The following is a 19,596-nucleotide window of genomic DNA, read 5'->3' on the forward strand; positions in this document are numbered from 1 at the left end:
ACTGCACAACTACAACCAGTGATCGTCCTTTGGGGAAAATTTCAGGAAGATTGTCCCAGCCATCTCCGAGAAACAGCCTGGATAAAAAAAACATGCGTACAATATCAATATGTCGTCCCCGACTTCGTTCGGGGCGACATAATAATAATAATAAGAAGAAACAGAGTAAAAACAATATGTTCCCCAACTTCGTTTGGGGAACATAATAATAATAAGAAACAGAGTAAAAACAATATGTTCCCAAACTCCGTTTGGGGAACATAATAATAAGAAACAGAGTAAAAACAATATGTTCCCCAACTTCGTTTGGGGAACATAATAAGAAACAGAGTAAAAACAATATGTTCCCCAACTTCGTTTGGGGAACATAACTAACGAGTCTGTCTTTATTTGTGTTTTTATTTCATATTTGCTGTTTATGGTTTCCATATTTTTTATCCATTATCGATAGTGCAGTAGAAGTTCACCCAACCGAAAATGTCCACTACATGCAATATTTATATAATACTGAATTTAATATTTCATGTAGATAAAAAATACTACTTCTATGCGTAACCAAAATCTCAAATTTAATTAAAATTGATGTGAATTTTAAAAACTATATTCTTTATAATTATTTTATATGAATTGTACAATTGTTACACTACTTTTAAGGTTTTAATTAATGCTCCCTTTATTATAATTATCATTTTAAATTGTAATTCCAAGAGGAAAATCCTGATTTAATTTAGCAAAAGATTTATGAACGGATTTAACTTTCTTTTGTAGCCTGCAGCCCTGGTCGGTATGGACGTGATTGCACACAGAGATGTAGCAGTCATTGCATAACACCATACCTTTGTGACCGATATAGTGGTTCTTGTATTGGAGGATGTGCTACTGGGTGGGCGAATGATACTTGTAACAAAGGTGTGCTGATCAGGTCGTTTTTATATCCCCTTAATCGAAGATTCGGGTTATCTTGGGTTTTTTTTGTCTGTCCGTCTGCCTGTTTTGTTTTTTTTTTTTTTCGTAAAAACGACGTTAACCTTGTCCATAACTTTTGAATGGGTGGGGCTATGGCTGTTATATCTCAAAATTGTATTCCTTTTGACAAAACTTTTTTTCCTGGTACCATTAAAATTGACCTGTTGAATTTAACCTTGGAGTTTTACCCATTGTTACCAAAAACATCAGACAAGCTTGAACATTGCTTTTGAACAGTTAATGCTAGGGCTTTGACACTTACGGTAACATGGGTATGTATTGTGAAAAGAACTTTTAATAGGTATCAATATTTTTGACATGTTGTCGGTGACCTTAAAATATGATCTACGTAGTAAAAAAAAATAACCTTGGTCATAACTTTTGAACAATTAACTACAGCTTTGTATATTTCACAGTAGAGATCTTTTTGATATAAGACCTTTTTCTGAATACCAACCAGTTTACCTATGACCTTGACGTGCATTTTGAAAACTTCAATTTTTGCCACAGGCTTCAATACAGGGCACCAGTGTTTGAGAAAAGCATCTTGTTTTTTTATGATTCTGTATATTTCTTCTATCTATCTATGATACATCTACTTATATCTCTTTATTACATTTTTCCAGTTGATACAGATTACTGTAAGTATAGCTTTCCTTCATAGGAATCAATCTGAATTCGCTCTTGTTTAGCCAAACTGAACGGTTTCTAAAAGCGTTTTGTTTAACGTATATGCCTTTTACTCTTACATCCGAAACAGGTGTTGATTGGGCCCCATCAGATGTATCCGTTTCTTACCATAACATGACATGGAAGAAAGAGGAATTTAACAACATTATCAGATATGACCCTGCTGTGACACTTCTCTGTAACTTCAGTTTGAAATCCGATGAAGAGTTGTTATATGACGTCATCTGGTTCATTGATGGACAGGAAGTTGTCAACCAAACAGTTGATAAGTCCAGTAATTATACAGCAGTTATAACGGCTCATGATATGTTGAAAACAGAGAAAAAGATTGGATCTGACGTAAGTGATTATTATAAAGAATATTTATATTTCTTTAAAAGAATTTTGGAATATCACTGAATAGTCGTGAATAGTCGTGATGTGCTGGAGAAAAATGAATTTCATCATTCCATAACCTTTTCTTGGAAAAATTGTGAATATTTATTTAAATTTTCAAATTATACTTCTTTTATGAATTTGTCAATCAAAGGGAGAAAAAGGTTTACTGCATATTACCTGTTTGTTAATTGGGAGAGATTAAAATTGTAAGCTTTTGATGAGGTAAGAAATGTCATAAATTTATCATTTGTTTGTTTCGTTGTAAGGTGCATTGCAAAGTTGGCGCAAAACGCAAAAGAGAAAACTTTCCATGTCTTTACAAAGTTGGAAATCCATTTTTTGCTGGAATAAAGGTAATTCATGTTAAACCTTAAATTGACTTGTTTATATTTATTTACTCTAAGTAAATTAGTACAGCTGCATGTAGTAAATGAATTAGAAGATGTCTGTAGAAAAATTCTGTTTCGAATATTCATTATTTTTAGGTCACCTGAGTAAACTCAGGTGACCTATTGCTATCACTTTTCGTCCGTCGTCGTTCGTCGTTCGTCGTTCGTCGTGCGTCGTGCGTCGTGCGTTAACATTTGAACATTTTCAGCTTCTTCTCTGAAACCACTGAACCAATTTCAACCAAATTTGGCATATAGCATCTATGGGTGAAGGGGAACAAAAATTGTGAATTTCATGGGCCCTGCCCCCCTGGGGCCTGGGGGGTGGGGCAAAAACCACTAAAATTAGTGCAATCTTTAAAAATCTTCTTCTTTACTCCTGGACATCAAGCAGTCAAACTGTTTGCATGATTGTAATCAGCATTGAGTCCTCTACCAAAATTGTGAAATTCATGGCCCCGGGGTCAGGGGTTCTGGTGTTAGGGTGGGGCTCTATAGATTATATAGTGAAAATACATAAATTCTATGAAAATCTTCTTCTCTGCTCCTGGGTATTAAATAAACTAACTAAGTGCATAGTTATGATGAGCAAGAGTGCCTCTACCAAAATTGTGAATTTTATGGCCCCAGGGTCAGGGGTTCTGGTGTTAGGGCGGGGCTCTATAGATTATATAGTGAAATTTCATGAATTCTTTGAAAATCTTCTTCTCTGCTCCTGGGTATTAAATAAACTAACTAAGTGCATAGTTATGATGAGCAAGAGTGCCTCTACCAAAATTGTGAATTTTATGGCCCCAGGGTCAGGGGTGCTGGTGTAAGGGGGGGGGGAGCTCTATAGATTACATAGTTAAAATACTTGAATTCTTTGAAAATCTTCTTCTCTGCTCCTGGGTAATAAATAAACTAAATAAGTGCATAGTTATGATGAGCAAGAGTGTCTCTACCAAAATTGTGAATTCTATGGCCCCAGGGTGAGGGGTTCTGGTGTAAGGGGGGGGGCTCTATAGATTATATAGTGAAATTACATGAATTCTTTGAAAATATTCTTCTCTGCTCCTAGGTATTGAATTAACTAACTAAGTGCTTTGTTATGATGAGCAAGAGTGGTTCTACCAAAATTGTGAATTCGATGGCCCCAGGGTCAGGGGTTCTGGTGTAGGGGGGGGGGGGCTCTTTAGATTATATAGTGAAAATACATGAATTCTTTGAAAATCTTCTTCTCTGCTTCTGGGTATTAAATAAACAAAATAAGTGCATAGTTATGATGAGCAAGAGTGCCTCTTCCAAAATTGTGAATTTTATGGCCCCAGGGTCAGGGATTCTAGTGATAGGGTGGGGCTTTATTGATTATACAATAAAAATACACTAAATCTTTGAAAGTTTTCTTCTCTGCTCCTTGGTATTAAGCAGATGAACTACCTATGTAGTTATGATGAGTAAGGGTCCTAATCTTCCAGAATTGTGAATTTCAAGGCCCCAGGGTCAGGGGTACCATAAAGGAGGGGGGGGGGCTGTACTTATATATTGAAACTGGATGAATTGTTTGAAATCTGCTCCTTGGTATTTATCAAATATTTTTGAAAAGCAAGGGTGCCTTTTCAAAAATTGTGCAATGTGTGGATCTAGGCCTAAGGGTCAGGGGTTCATGTGTGATTGGGGCATTACTGATCATGCTGAATATTGCTGATTACTTGAAATGCATTTTTTGTTCCCCTACCCTGCCTATGGGTATTAAGTAAACAAACTAAGCAACTGCTAAGTGTATTGTTATGATGATCAATGGTGCCTATTTCAAAATTGTGAATGCCATAGCATCTGGATTAAAACATGAATCAAATTCAATCACTGGAAAGTTGTTGCATAATGCTCAGGTGACCTATAAGGCCCATGGGCCTCTTGTTTCATTCATACTTGTCATTACCATCGTGTTTGCATTCTTTGTAAATTTTCTCCGTGTCAAGTGATTGTGTTTGGATGTCACGTGATTGTCTTGTTGGCTATATTATATCCTTGGTGAGAGTGGTAGCACCAATAAGTGTGCAGAGCGGTCATTATGTGTGCACATGTAAGCCGTAGTATCAATACATAATAATATGTGAGGGCTATTGATTTTAATTTTAACAATTTTTTTTGTAAATTTTCTCTTGTAATGCCGTAAGATATTATATTCCTAACGGAGTCTTGGTATCTCGGTATTGGTTGATTTTGTTATACATGTAATACTAGAGCGTGGGTCCCAAGAGCAAAAATTCAAATTGATGTAGCCTTAACGTGAATAAAAGAAATTTTGTTTTCTTTGAATGTTTAATGCCCTCTCCGTGAACAATATTTTCTGAGTAAAAATACATTTTCTCTTTAAGATACTGAATCCAAACATTGAATTAGTAAGAAAAGGATCCAAGAATGTTCAATTAGAGATGACCATTCCATTTGCATCAGAATCGCTTTTTATCAGTAGTAGTCCACAACCAGTTAGCGATCTGAACATTCATATGACCTTTAAAACAGACGATTCTTCTACATGTGGTGGCGGGGGCTCGTCTAATCAGTGCGAGGTCAAAGTTAAAAGCTTTAACTACAATGAAAAACAAAAGTATGAAAACGGCGAATGGAAGCAGAACATTTCATTTCCGGTTTATAGCCAAGACACGGATGGTTACGTCATCAACAGTCAGATGACCTTAAGATTAAAGACGGGGGGAACTAACGGTGTAGGAAGTAAAATATTCGAGCACGTGACTTTGCCCGACATTTCGGTATGGCATACAAACACATTGATTACTGAGACAATATTCTAGTCTTAGGCAATGCTGAAATATAGACGTTTCCAAAATAAAATATGATTGAAACTTCAATATATCAATGAAAACTGATGTAAAAGATTATTGTTGTTTGTGTATGTGTCATTTTTAAAACACATTGTCTAATCATTTATTAAGTATTTATTGTATATACATGCTAATGTTTTTTTCGAAGTCTTAATTCATATACCACAATTTCTTTTACATTTCTCACATCCTCAAACAGTTAAAGAGTCATATTTATACAGTGTACAAAGATAACAGAGTGAAGGTTAGACTTGATGTTACAGATTAGTGTTCGGGAAGGAAATGAAAACTGGAAAGGAAGATCTTGTGGCGTTAGAGCAGATCCCCACATGTATACTTTTGATGGAAAGTAAGACCAAAACTTAACATTTTTCACAATTCATTTCAACTTAATGTTTTAACTACTTAAAAAAAATTAACAGTACTTTCAGTTGGTATAGATTTTGATGTAGAGAAGATGACACTTTCATGTACCAAACGTTTATTACATTTAACAAGGCCTTTTTTTATACCTTTCAATTTGCGTCCCTTTGTCCTTGAAGTTTGGCCTACTTTTCAAAAATTAAAACAATACATTGAATTTGGCCATAACTAAAAAAAGATAGAGCTTTCATTTTTCACCTGTGACAAGACCTTTCTAAATACACTTAAATACCATTTGATTTCGATTCCATGACCGTAACCTTGAAATTTGACGTACTTTTTAAAAAAAAAAACCTTTAATCTTAGTCATAACTTTAATTCGAAGTGAGTAGGTATTTCTTATTTCCCTTTAACATTACCTTTGATAAAACCTTTCTAAATACACAAAGTTTTTGCCCCTTGAGATAAAAGTCTGACCTATTTTTTAAAAATATTAATTTATACCTTTTGAGAGATAATAGGGCTTTCATCTTTGGCATGTGCAATGTTTCCGAGCAAGCTAATTATTTTTTACCCCTTGACATTTAAGTTTTACCCGGGGGGAGGGGGGGCAATATATGAATTTACTTGTTAACAATGCCTTTATTTTTGCAAAAATGTTGCTATATTGAAACTTTTGTTTGATACAATTCAATACCTAAGACTTTCTGCAAAGGGTTCGTTCCTTGAAATGTGAAGTGTTAACTGACGTGTATAAATGCACTATCATATACAATATGCTATATTTAACCGTTACATTCTTTAAAAAAATCACTGATCAAAGTCTTATGAAATCCTTTTAAGTGCTTATATTTTATCATTTTTTATTTTCTCTATGTTTTGGTAATTATTTTACTGTGTATAATAAAAATTCGAAGGAACGTGTGATGTATATTTCTTACAGGCGAAAAAAAATCTTTTATTGATATGGCAAATAATTTTGTAGACGGTCACTTAAAAGATTGCAATCGTCTGAGCATGATTTTTTGAAGAACATTAATTTTTCTATTCTGATAATTCAGTTGACAAAAATCTATCATCTAAGATTTACGTAAAGAAAAATGTAATCAATTTTATTCTCACTTCAGATCATACGAATGTCAGATACCAGGGGAATTTATAAATTATCGAAATCAACCTCAACTTCAATGGGTAATTATGATTTATTCTAAATATTCTGTTCTATTCTTGATAAGTTGTGGCAAAGTTTATTTTTTGCCTGAAGTAATAATGCATATATAAATGTAAATAAAACAACTACAGCGACTTAAAATGAAAGACGAGATAGAGTTAATGACGTAACACTTCGGCATAAAATCAAGTAAGGCCATCTTTGTAAATATGTTTGCTTGCCCTCTTGCAATTCTGAATTTAAAAGAAAAAAATAAGGCCAGTAAGTAATGGGGGATGTTTTATTCAGAAACACTTGGCAACAACGTTGGAATTGTTTTAAACGGGATGAGGGGAGGGGTACATGTATAAAAGACATTTTTTGTATCCTGAAGGTTTTTTATCCGAGGTATTATAAGTAAGTCAGTAAGGAGAGGACAGACAAGCCATTTTTAAAGATGTCATGAGCTATTTTTAAAACCATTTTAACAATACAAAATGTAGGAACTGCATTTTAGATTCAGTCTAAACATCATCTATGTTTCCCGTCTTACGATGGTCCCTGGTGCGTCTGCGCAGTCGCAGCTAGAGCAGGAAGAGATGTCTTCGTCATAGATTTGTGTGGAGAAAATAACGTCATCAGCTATGAGCTGTGTGAGGATAATGTTTTAAAAGTCACGAAAATCCATGACAAGTATTACAAGGTTAGAAGGTTTGAAACAAACATAATAAACTAGGTCACAAATAATCAATCAATTACCTAGATTATATTGATACAATTACATGGCAGTTAAAAAGATTTCATGTGGAATTCATACATCGAGATGTTGGATGGGTCTTGCGGATCAACAAAAGGTTCCATACGGCATTTTTTTTTCTCAAAAATATATCTATCAAAAAGGCTTAGATTAAATTGATGGAAATATTGGTTTTTGGAGAAAGGACCTTGCATATTGAATAAACCAATGAAATCTAACAGCCCTGCCTCAAGCATTTCAAAAGTTGTTCCCATTGTAAAAATTCGGTATATTTTGCAAAAGTAGATAAAACTCGAAGGTCAATGTTAAGAGTTCAAGTACGAGGGCCGTTCACAAATTACGCGGACTCTGCTATTTTTTATTCTTACAGACGCCATATAGATGTATATATGTAAGATTCCAATAAGTTTTGGGCAGAATTTCTGTAATTCAAAAAAAAAATTCAAAAAAAAAATCGCTATGTTGATATCGCTGATGGAGAGGTATGAAGCACGACAAAAAAAACTGAAACAAAAGCATGCGGAATCCAAAATTTAATTTATTAAATTTTCTATGATTCGTGATATTTTTCGACAATTTTCTCAAATTTATCTCTGTATTATTCTATTAATATTTATTTACATTTCTGACGTGATATTGTAAGAACTAACAGAAATATAGTGATTTTTCTCCGATGTGATTCCCTTGAAAACGAATGTGAATATGACATCTCCTGAATTTACGGAGCATTTTGTGTAATGCTCGAGAAATCTCCAACATAGATCCAAAATATGCATAATAAAACATTTAGTAACCTGGTGTATTCGTTACATTTGTCTACAAATACGCAGTAATGTTAAGGCTTCCCGGAGCTAAAAATGCATTTAAAACCTAACACTGCATTGCAAAGTTGATTTTAAGTTTTATTTTAAGCTATGTACTTACGTACGCCCAATTCATATAGAGTGTTATCTAGGCTATATATAAACATTTTTGTTACGATATCACATGACCTTTTTGATCAAGTGATTGTCATTTCTTCTTTTTTGGAATATTTCACATAAATCACTTCGGCGCAGGTTATTAACACAATTATTATTAATTTTTTGTCACATAAACTCGTTGGATCCTTATAAACCCTAACTGTGCTTGGTAAAAGTTATATTATTTCTTTGGTACAATTTAATTTACATTTACTTCAACTTACCGACAAATCTGAGAGTATTTTCCGCTGAATATCGTCATCTGTTTTAAAACAAAGCCATCATACATTTTTCCCAAGCAAAATTCAGTTAGAGGGGAAACTCCTCGTACATATTTCCACAAAAGATATTAAGTAAATCCTCATTAATCACCTGCACCAGGCGCTTTTATACACATATTAGGCCTAAATTAAAATATTGTTTGTTTGCCCTTTATCGATCCAGATTTTTGGCAGGGTAGGTAGGTAGGAAAAATATTTTATTTTTTTTCTTTTTGACATCAAATTGCTGTTAAAATTTTAGAAATTCAATATTGTCCTGTACATACTCCTTGATATTGGAACTTTTGCTTCATGGAACAAAATGCACTAGTACTTACTAAACAAATCTGGAATACTATAATCTGCATATCTATCTTTGTATGTCAAAACAAAAATGTTTATTGATTTTCCTTTTTAGAAAAAGTGAAAAACAATACTTCGTTTACTTAACTTTAAACAATATATGGAAATAGTTGGATTTTTTTTTCAAATTTCATTCAATGGGTGTATTACTGATATTAGTCCCACCTTTTATTACATGCATCTATTCTTGGGATTGCATGTTTTTAAAGTAACTAAATGTTATTAAAAAATAAGAGTTGTAAGACATGTCTTATTTAAATTACGTTTACACATTGTCTAGACTAAAAATAATTTCCTTAGTATAGTAAAACCTAGCAATACTGTCCGTTTCCTGTTGTTAGTCTGACCCCAAATTTAATCATGGCGGTCGAAATATCAACAAAGCATGACATCCTTCGATGTTTTCAACATTTAAAACTACTTTTGTGCTCTTTCCACTTGGATTTGGTAATAAAATTAATGTATGACAATTTATTTTTTGTCATTGATGTCGGCAAATTTTTTTTTGAAATCGATTAGTAGCATCAAAGTGCTCCCACGTCCAGCAATCATCTTAGTAGTCAGCGCATTCATCAACAAGATCAAATATATCTCTGCAAGAGTTTTTTTTCTTACCGTTATGGTGTCAAACGCTTCATTCAGTTGTCAATCACCAACATGGGACTGAGAAAAGGGAAAATCAAAGCCTTTACATTTTTATGTGAAAAAAATGGACAAGAAACGAATCAAATAAAAAAAAAATTGTAAATGAAAAGTACAATGAAATATTTTGAGTCTGACTCATTTTCGTGGGTCGGTCGGCTAAGGGCAAACAAACAAAATTTTAATTTAGGCCTTATGAATTGTCTCTGCCCACGGGTTTAAAAAAAAAGGGTAAATGTCAAACGTATATTTTCGTACGTAGTTTAAACACGCTGACTCTTAAACAAGAGTAATAAACAAAGGTATCTAAATTATTCGGTTATATTAAATTTTTGAAAAAATGATCAAAACACGTTTATCTTAAACTAGCATTCTGCATCTTTATATCCAGATTGAATTAAGGCGTAAAGTTTATGACACTTTCCCCATCTTTACAGCTGAAGTATGCAGTGACTTGACGTCATTTTCAATTATGACGTCATACATTTGTAGTTCAGAGAAGTGCATGCACAGTGTACACTACAATATTCTCTGGGAAGCCTTATCTTACCTGCGTAGCAAATTGGAATTTTAGACCGTTAGACCTCTGTGAAAAGGCTATGCGGGAGGACGGGAAGAAGATTATCAACAAAAACGTTATCCTGACTGTAAAGAATGTGATTAAGAGTCACCAATGTCACACTATATCTCATAATCACCTGCAGCGTTTTTGGTTTTAACCCTCGCCTCCCCCCCCCCAAATAAAAATGCTTTGCTTGTTTAATAGATTTTAGGCTTGAAAGAAATGGTGTATGGATGTTGAGTAAATAAGGTAACTCAAGCTGTTCAGGAATTCTTAGGAAAATGTTGAAAAATGAAAGCTCCATCAGATATTTTTTTTAGAATGCACGTGAAGTCGGAGATTTTGCTGCTCAGTGTCTAAATGATATGTCCTGATAAATCACCAAAAATTGATACCATTTCACAACATTTTGATATGCAATTTTGACGACCATATAAGTAAAGATTCTTTTATATCTTGTGTGACATTTTGCTCGATTATGTTGTCAATTTTTTTTTCTATGTAACAAGTTCGCGTAATTTTTGAACGGCCCTCGTATGTTAAAACTTAAGAAATGTCTAATCACTAGGAATATACATTTGTATTATAAAAAAAACCCTTGGAGTCTGCCAATCAAAAGTTATGGATATGGATCATGGTTTTTGGGACAGACAGACTGAAAAGCAGGGTAAAAGCTATATATCCTAAGGCCTACACCTATCTTCGACAGGGCATAAAATGTTTAATTAAACACTTTTTAGCTCACCTGACCCCAAGGCTCAAGTGAGCTTTTCTGATCATATTTTCTCCGTCGTCCGTCCGTCCGTCTGTCTGTCTGTTTGCTCATCTCTTAACTTTTCACATTTTTGACTTCTCAAGAAGAACTGGGCCAATTTGAATCTTATGTGATAGCATCCTGGGGTAGTGTAGATTCAAAATTCGTCAAATTATGACCCAAGGAGGTTGGGCGGGGCCACAATAGGGAATCAAAGTCTTACATAGAAATATAGGGAAAAAAACTTTTTAAATCTTCTTCTAAAGAACCACTGGGCCAGAAAAGCTGAAACTTATGTGGGAATATCCTGGGGTTGTATAAATTCTAAATTGTTACTATTGTGACCCCCCTCTCTACCTCACTCCCCGGAGGGCGAGGCCACAATAGGTATACAAGTAAAGAACAGCATCACCAGTGTTACTCCGGTGAGCGATGTGGCCCATGGGCCTTTTGTTTTAGGTTTCAGTCTGAAAGGACGACTTTTGCATTAGTAGAAAGGGCTTAATCAGTCTTGCTTCCAGGTACTATTAAAAGACTCCGTCTCAATTGGAAATTTACCTATTTTTCCCAGAATGTGGCTAAAAAATTCCCAAATAACAAACAGATTTAAATTTCCAGTGTTTTATGGTAGAAAAAAGTTGAATTTTGAAATTTTACTAATTCATTAAATTTTGAATAGCATGTGACTTTCATTTAAACTCTATTCATCGAGAAAACCTGATATTAAACATAAATTTTTCCAAAGTTTTCCTATTTTGGTTTAATATTCCCAATTGAAAGGGTCCAGGACCCTGTACCAAAAAAATGTGTTAATTAAGTCCAGTTTCGACATCAATAAGGTTGATAGATTTCTATGTATGTTTTCGTAGCTTTTTTAATGCAAAAATTTTATTCATGCATTTCAAGATATATTTCCCCACTGGTACGTCACTTGCTATCTATATCATGGAATGGAGTGGACATTATAACATCGACCTGGAGATGCTCCCCTCTGCAATGGATATAGGAAATGCTGACGGTTTATGTGGATACTTTGATGGTGTTAGGGAAAACGACTTCAGGAGACGAAATAGTTCTTTTACAGATGACATCAATTTGAGTTATCCTAATGACTTCTCTAGGTCATGGATGTAAGTTTAAGGATCCACGTTTATGAAAAATAGTAATATAACGTGATTGATCCGATGTCAACTAAAATTTGTTTACCATTTCCTTTGTATGTAGGATTCCAGACAACGAAAATCTCTTCAGTGGTAACGTCTTAGTTTATAACAGTTTGCAATCAGTGTCATCGATTCTAGTACCTCACTGCGCATGCACCGAGAGCGGTAAAACACAGTGCTCCTACAACACTTTTACACCCTGCAACTCAAACCGAGGCAAACAGTACGAATGTAATGTAGATCTTGTACAGAACAGAAGACGAAAACGGGATGTTTCCGATATGTCGATGGAAAAGGATCCTTTACTTGTATGCAATTAATTTTTAAATCTTTTTCCCCATTACACGTTAAAATACGAGGGCCGTTCAAAAATTACGCGGACTGTGCTATTATCTACTCTTAGAGACGTCATATAGTTCTGAAATTTCACAGAAATATGTATCTTTAAAGATTCCAATAAATTTTTGGCAAAATTTTTGTATTTTTAAAATATTTAACTAAAATTATCGGTATGTTGATATCGCTGATGGAGAGGTACGGAGCACGACAAAAAATCTGAAGCAAAAGCGTGCGGTATCAAAAATTTAACTCATTAATTTTCTATAATTCGTGATATTTTTCGACAATTTTCTCAAATGTATCTTTCAATTGTTCCATTATTATGTATTTAGATTTCTGACGTGATATTTGAAGTACTTACAGAAATATAGTGAGTTTTCTCTGATGTGATTCCCGTAAAAACGACTGTGAAAATGACGTCTCCTGAATTGACGGCGCACCACACTTTTATTAAATTATGTGTAATGCTCGAGATATCACCAACATAGATCCAAAATATGCATATTAAAACATGTAATTAACTAGGGTATTCGTGACATTCGTCCACAAATAGCAAATTGAAATTTTAGAACGTTAGACCTCTGTAAAAAGGACATACGGTAGTATACTGGAGGACGGGAAGAAGATTATCGACGAAACCTTTATCCGGACTGTAAAGAACGTGATTGAGAGTCACCAATATCACACTATATCTCATTAATACCTGTTGTTTTTGGTTTTAAAACAAAAAAGAATATTATTTACTTGTTTAATAGATTTTAAGTTTGACAAAAAATGGTGTTTGGATGTTGAGTTGATAAGGTAACTCAAACTGTACAGGTACTCTTGGGAAAATGTTAAGAAAATGAAAGCTCAATCACATATTTTGTTTTAATGCAAGTGACGTCGAAATTTTGCTGTTCCGTGACTTAATGATATGTCCTGAAAAATCTTTCAAAATTGATACCAATTTACAACATTTTGATATGAAATTTTGAAGACCATATAAGTAAAGATTCTTTTATATTATGTGTGACAATTTGCCCGATTATGTTGTCAAATATTTTTTCTGTGCAACAAGTCCGCGTAAATTTTGAACGGCCCTCGTATTTTAAAGTTATTAACGTCATGAAAACATTTATTATGTTTACATGTCAAAATATTAAATTTGATTCTAATATTCTATTGAAATAAAGTTACGATCTTCTGTGAAAAACTGATGGTAGTATTATATTGATAAGATGTTATATATTTAACAATGTCAGAGAAAGAAACGTACGATTTCCTACGCACAGACCACTGAATACTCTGAGAGAGTTTGTCTCCAGGCTTTTGAAAATTCACCTGAATACAACACCTGTCAACAACATGTGACTGACCTTAGTAACGTAACCTTGTCCAACTGCATTGAAGACATAAGAGTAGGTTAATTAGAAAAACAATATTGGAAATTTGGGCATATATTGCAGTATCTTATCTTCTTATATCAATCATTTTGTGTCCTTTTTATGCATTGAAGAAGTTTGAATAGAACAGTGAAATGTTACACTATAAAAGCTGCTGTTTTCAGATGACAGGCGATGATAACCTAACACAGATTCACGTTGAAGCCGCCCTACAGCAATGTTCTACTTTTGTGCTTTTAAATGCCACACTGCAAGAGGCAGAACCGGAAGTAACGTATACAATACAAAACCTCTGTCCAAGCAATTGCACCGGACATGGCACTTGTAATGGTGGTACGCCATTTATTATACCAGACGAGTAAAGAAACTGTGTTTGCTTATCTTCTTATTTAAAAAAAGGAATCTACAAAATCCAACGGATAAAAAATGAGATTAAATAAATTCAAGACTTTTTAAAATTTAGAAATATAAAAGTTTTTTATGTTACAATGACTTCATAGTCATCGTTTTCATGACGATCGTCTCAGATGTGGACAACGTTTACCCTATCTTTATTTTAAGGTAACTGCTCCTGTGATACTGGATTTGGGGGGAGCGACTGTTCCTTTGATTTGCTCGCACCTCCTACAATAACAAGTGTTCCCGGGGCCGGACTGTGTGATCTGTCCTCTAAAACCTGTAAAGAGGCAACAATTATGGGAAAATATTTCTTTGAAAACATGGACTCAATATGCTATCTTACTGTGAAACAGGTACTTCTAATTGTCATTTGTATATTGAAGACGTTCAATATGTAGATGTCTCGCAAAGTTATAGGACAGTCATCGATTCAAACTGCGGTCGCAACATACCTAAGATAATGCATAAATGAAGTGTCCTTCATTCGTCAAATGTTTTACATGTATACTTTAAATTGAAAGTTGCTTGTCTCTTGAATGCGACCTGAGAAGACAAGTTCATTTGATATGGTAGGAGTTAACTCGATTATGATACCTTACTCAATGGCCGAGTAAACCTACATACTTGAAGTTCGTCAAAGCTCTATGGTGGTGATTTTTAAAAGTTAAAAATGGGATATATTTCAAATGGGGTGTAAAATAGCATACAATCAACCCTTCAGTGTTAATGTACGTGTTCTTACAACTAAATAATAGCATCTTATTCTTTTTCTGCAACTTTTTTTTATTTTATTTTCAGACCAAGATTAACCAAACGGAAGAAAGAGAGGAAAGACAGATGAATTTACAAGAGAGAACACTTTTTGAGGGATTCTGTCCGCTTCCATACGATACAACTGACATCTGGACGACCGAAATAAAGTTCAACATCTCGAATGATGGAGTACGTTATACAGACACGTATAATGTTATTATATTCCAATCTCACTGTCAGGAGTACCACAACGAGTCAGGGAATGTTTATTTCACCTTAAAGGTACGAGTTATTATCTCTCTCTCTCTCTCTCTGTATCTAGCATTTATCTATCATCTCTGTAAAACCATTAATATTAGTTCCTCTAGCGATTTGAAAAGTCTATATGACCTTGCATACTGGATTCTTCAAAACGAAATAAATCTTGTTTATATATTATTTGCAGGATAATTTCTGTTACATCGATAGTACATGCATTAGCCCCATGCAGAATAGTTCAACTAACGAGTGTCTTTACTGCAATGCGACGAATGATAAATTCAACTGGACAGAAAACGAATGCAAGTGTCAAACTTTCATAATGAAACGTTATTCTTTATATTTCCCTTTGCATTATATAATTTTGAATGTCATCTGATTTCCATCATTGACAGTACATGTACTACAGTTTAATATTATAAATTGTTTTTTTTTATCTATGCAGCGTGTGGACAAACAACAACAGAAAGTATGACAACAACAATGGTTGTCACTGAAACGGAATTCACATTGAGTAGCTCAACAGAACAAATGGAAGAGACTTCAAGTTCTATAACGATTGTTGAACAAGACGAAACAACATATACAGTAACAACCTCTCCAGTTACAAGTGTAGAAAACAAGGTCACAACTTTAGATTCTTCTTCTTTTGAATCAACAACATTAGAATCGACAATAACAATATCAACTGAGTCAGCAGAGATATCGGAAGATGTAACAACCTCTCCTGCAGATACAACTACAGTGATATCAACAACTGAATCATCATCCAATCCAACAACATGGGCATCAACGACACTGGAAACAACACAAACATTCACTACGAACCCGCCAACTACAACAAACCAAGAAACATCAACTGAAAGCTTAACAACTACTGAACCAATCACATCACCATCAACTTCTACAAACAAAGAAACAACAACTGAAAGCTTAACAACTACTGAGCTAATCACATTGTCATCAACTTCAACAAACAAAGAAACAACAACTGAAAGCTTAACAACTTTTCAACCAATCACATCGTCATCAACTACAAAAACAACATCTACAGTGACGACGACAACTACAAGAAACTCAGAAACATTATCACCTTCCGAATCAACAACAACATCAATAATAAGTACTGACGGCAAAACAACTGCGAAAGAAGATACATCTCCAGCTACAACAACTAGTGAGCCTAAACCAAGCCTTAGTACATCAACTTCGAAATCAACAGAAACATCCAATGAACCTGTGGGCACTACTACATCATCTAATGCAAAAGATACCGTAGAAGAATCGACTCAGTCAAAAGTGACAAACACTCATTTGATCGTTGGAGCCTCGGCTTCTATTGTTGGAATAGTATTGATAATGATAATCATAGGACTTGTAGCCAAAAAATGTAGTAAATCGTGAGTATTCATTTTTTTTTAATTTTGAGGGGGTTGGCTGGAAATTTTATTACGCATTGTGATTGAACGATGAGAAAAACAGCTAACATTTAATGAATTGTATAAAAAGTCTTTCGTATATGTTTGCCTCAGTTACAGGCTATCTTCATCATTTTCAAACAAACTTTCATATAAAAACTTCTTTCAATTACTGTCAAGTGTTTAATCAGTAAAGACTGTTTTGACACACGTATAACTATTCAGTCACAAACTTGTTTTATCTAATAATTACATAGGAATAAACAACACCAAAAACAACAGGAAGACGATGGACCAATCAGAGACTGGAGAGACCTTGCATTGGCGGGAAAACAAAACAGAGATTCTCAGTACAATGCCAACTCGTCCTCATCCTACAACAGAAATTACTACGTTGCGCACTCACCTCTGCATCACTTCAAATCTAGTGGCGGATCTCGTCATGTGGACGCCAATAAATATCAAAGATATTGACAACATTTAACTTCATACTCTATTGCACATAGATAGAAATTAACCTGTTCTAATAGTTTACTTATTCTTATAGGTAAAACTTACTTAATTTGTATATATTATTTACTTTGAAGCTGCCTTAAGAGGCAATATAAATAGTTTATTGATGATGTTCAAATGTAAAATATTTTCTAAAATTTGAAAATTGTTTTGTGCAAAGATTACATTGTACGTGCATTGGGATATCGTCATGGAGCTGTTTAAATACAAAGGCATGCAATGTTAAAGTGGACTTCTAAATGATCAAATGAGAAATTGGAACCAACGACATAAGGATCAATAATTAACCCTTAGATATAGAGCATGAGACCACACGATATTTACAAACAAAATAAAACTGGTTCAATAAACACTAAATATTTTGTAAAACTTGATAATTGTTTCGTGTATGTCGGGTTTTTTTCCTGATGTAAAGAGGATTTCTGTTTGAAAGTTGAAACTTTGCTACATTTAAAAAATAGATTTAAAAGGTAAACTGTAAGATAAAAAAAATAAATTACGTGCATATGGACATTGTTTTAAGGGGGTATGTGAATATAAACTCCATAGATATGATTAATCGAAATGATATATCATAAATATATACACTTTTTGTGCATAAGAATATTGCCATAGAGTTGTTAACATTTAAAGGCTTTCAATGCTATAGAGCACCTCTACACCTAAGAAGTATATTTGATTTTTATTGCATGATTGTTTCTAATAATAGCCTCAATATCCGATAAAAGATGGTTATTCCAAAGTATTTCCCTTTTTTATTTTGAAATTTTTAAAAATTTACATTTTCCACCATTTGTATCATTTGTACCAATAAAACAATATCTGATAAAAAAAAAACATGTTATAACATAAGGTTTCTCAACATACTTAAGCTTTCTTTTTTATAATTTACGTAACCGCCTTTGAGAGTCCGATTCAATCATATTAGCGATTAGCCGATTACGATGTCCTTACCGAACACAACTGGTTTGTCCTTGAGAACAGTAGGGAAGTCAATGACCGTAATATATAGTATGCGATCTCCAAAACATGTCGGCCCAGCCGAGCGCTTGAAATATTTCATTCAAGCTTTAAAATATTTTGTTAGCATATCTGTGTAAATTCTGCTGAAACTTACCTAAGAAAATAGATATGTAGTATAATCTTTTCAATGATGACCGTAACATAATTTAAAGATGTCCGCAATCAATGTTTTTATTTAATAAAGCAGGATGACTGTGATATACTGAATTTAATGTTTTCTTTCGTTTTTCATGTCTTCGAATGATATTTACAAATTGTCGATATATAGCTAAAGTATGCAATATATTTTGCCGATGTAAAGTATACTATAGAAATCATAGGTATTTTATGCACCCCCTCAATCAAAACGTCTGATACTCTGTGTGTCCCCTCGGACAATAGAAACATGGTACTTTCTTGTGTTCCTCCACAGCAAACAAGTAGACTACACTAAGATACATAATTTTGGTTATCGGTTTTTGATTTCGATGAACGGTGTTGCCATGGTTACTAAAAATAGATATTTCTGCAAAATACTTTCCAAATGCTACTCCTCCTCAGTTTCATTCTGATTTCAGATTGACTTTACTAAGACACATACATGTATATCCATGTATCGGTTATTGATTTTCGATGAACGCTGTTGCCCTGGTTACTAAAAGAAAAATATTGTGGAATTCCCCTGAAATGCTTTTCCTAAAATATATTCAGTCTTATTATAATATATGTTGGGGATTCAATTACACTGCACTGAGATACATAATTGTCTTTTTTTTGTTTTGTTTTTTTAACATATATTGATGAATGGTGTTGTCATGGTACATCGTACTAAAATTTAATTTCTGTAAAATTTTATTCAGGGTTACTTCTACATTATTAGTCTATTTGCAATCTTGCCAGAAGGAGAATTAATCAATGATCATTAATATTTTTATTCCTGTTGTATGTTTTAAGTCCCTATTGCTACATTTATCCTCCCTAATTATACAATGTAACTACTTACCGGTAGAGTTACAGTCTCGACAGAGATTTCTGGTTATTGTAATCGAAGTTTTGTGATTAATATAATTCGATGGACTAGATTTCGACCATATATCCCAAGACAGCATATATGAAGTTATTGAAAGAACTTGAATGATTGCAAGAGATATATTTTAGACCAAAAGGGGAAATATCCCATTTTATAATCAATTTACACAATGGCATAACAAAGGCGTGTTCATATTAAATATTTAAAGAGCTTGATTGAAATCTAAAGGTTCATTTATTACATGTACGCATGAAAAGCTATAAAAACCTCTC

General features: G+C 33.7%; 2 protein-coding genes across 2 annotated transcripts in view; both read left to right on the forward strand.

Moving 5' to 3' along the window:
- LOC134241310 (von Willebrand factor D and EGF domain-containing protein-like) overlaps positions 1–15,740 on the forward strand; it is a 42,546-nt gene extending 26,806 nt beyond the window's left edge. The window contains exons 2-16 of the mRNA XM_062723374.1: positions 769–909; positions 1,593–1,607; positions 1,727–1,995; positions 2,301–2,387; positions 4,784–5,179; positions 5,515–5,600; positions 6,742–6,805; positions 7,282–7,467; positions 11,971–12,194; positions 12,289–12,535; positions 13,811–13,966; positions 14,116–14,284; positions 14,513–14,703; positions 15,149–15,385; positions 15,549–15,740. Of these exons, the coding sequence (XP_062579358.1) occupies positions 1,771–1,995; positions 2,301–2,387; positions 4,784–5,179; positions 5,515–5,600; positions 6,742–6,805; positions 7,282–7,467; positions 11,971–12,194; positions 12,289–12,535; positions 13,811–13,966; positions 14,116–14,284; positions 14,513–14,703; positions 15,149–15,385; positions 15,549–15,740 (2,460 nt within the window). The 5' untranslated portion in view covers positions 769–909; positions 1,593–1,607; positions 1,727–1,770. The remainder of the gene's footprint in view (positions 1–768; positions 910–1,592; positions 1,608–1,726; positions 1,996–2,300; positions 2,388–4,783; positions 5,180–5,514; positions 5,601–6,741; positions 6,806–7,281; positions 7,468–11,970; positions 12,195–12,288; positions 12,536–13,810; positions 13,967–14,115; positions 14,285–14,512; positions 14,704–15,148; positions 15,386–15,548) is intronic.
- A 66-nt stretch (positions 15,741–15,806) lies between these two features.
- Positions 15,807–17,369, forward strand: LOC134241307 (uncharacterized). Its single transcript, XM_062723372.1, has 2 exons — positions 15,807–16,761; positions 17,037–17,369. The coding sequence occupies exons 1-2, from the start codon at positions 15,833–15,835 to the stop codon at positions 17,251–17,253; spliced, it is 1,146 nt and encodes a 381-aa protein (XP_062579356.1). The 5' UTR covers positions 15,807–15,832; the 3' UTR covers positions 17,254–17,369.
- The last annotated feature ends 2,227 nt before the right edge of the window (positions 17,370–19,596 follow it).

This window comes from Saccostrea cucullata, unplaced genomic scaffold (genome assembly GCF_032062105.1).
Source record: "Saccostrea cucullata isolate Sc308-1 unplaced genomic scaffold, CSIRO_AGI_Scuc_v1 ctg2860, whole genome shotgun sequence".
NCBI lineage: Eukaryota > Metazoa > Mollusca > Bivalvia > Ostreida > Ostreidae > Saccostrea > Saccostrea cuccullata.

What these genes read in the sequence shown, in the direction of transcription:
- LOC134241307 (XM_062723372.1), top strand. Translation starts at nt 15,833, where the DNA reads ATGACAACAACAATGGTTGTCACTGAAACGGAATTCACATTGAGTAGC. An exon ending in GCCAAAAAATGTAGTAAATC is followed by an intron (nt 16,762 to 17,036) that starts GTGAGTATTCAT and finishes ATAATTACATAG; the next exon opens with GAATAAACAACACCAAAAAC.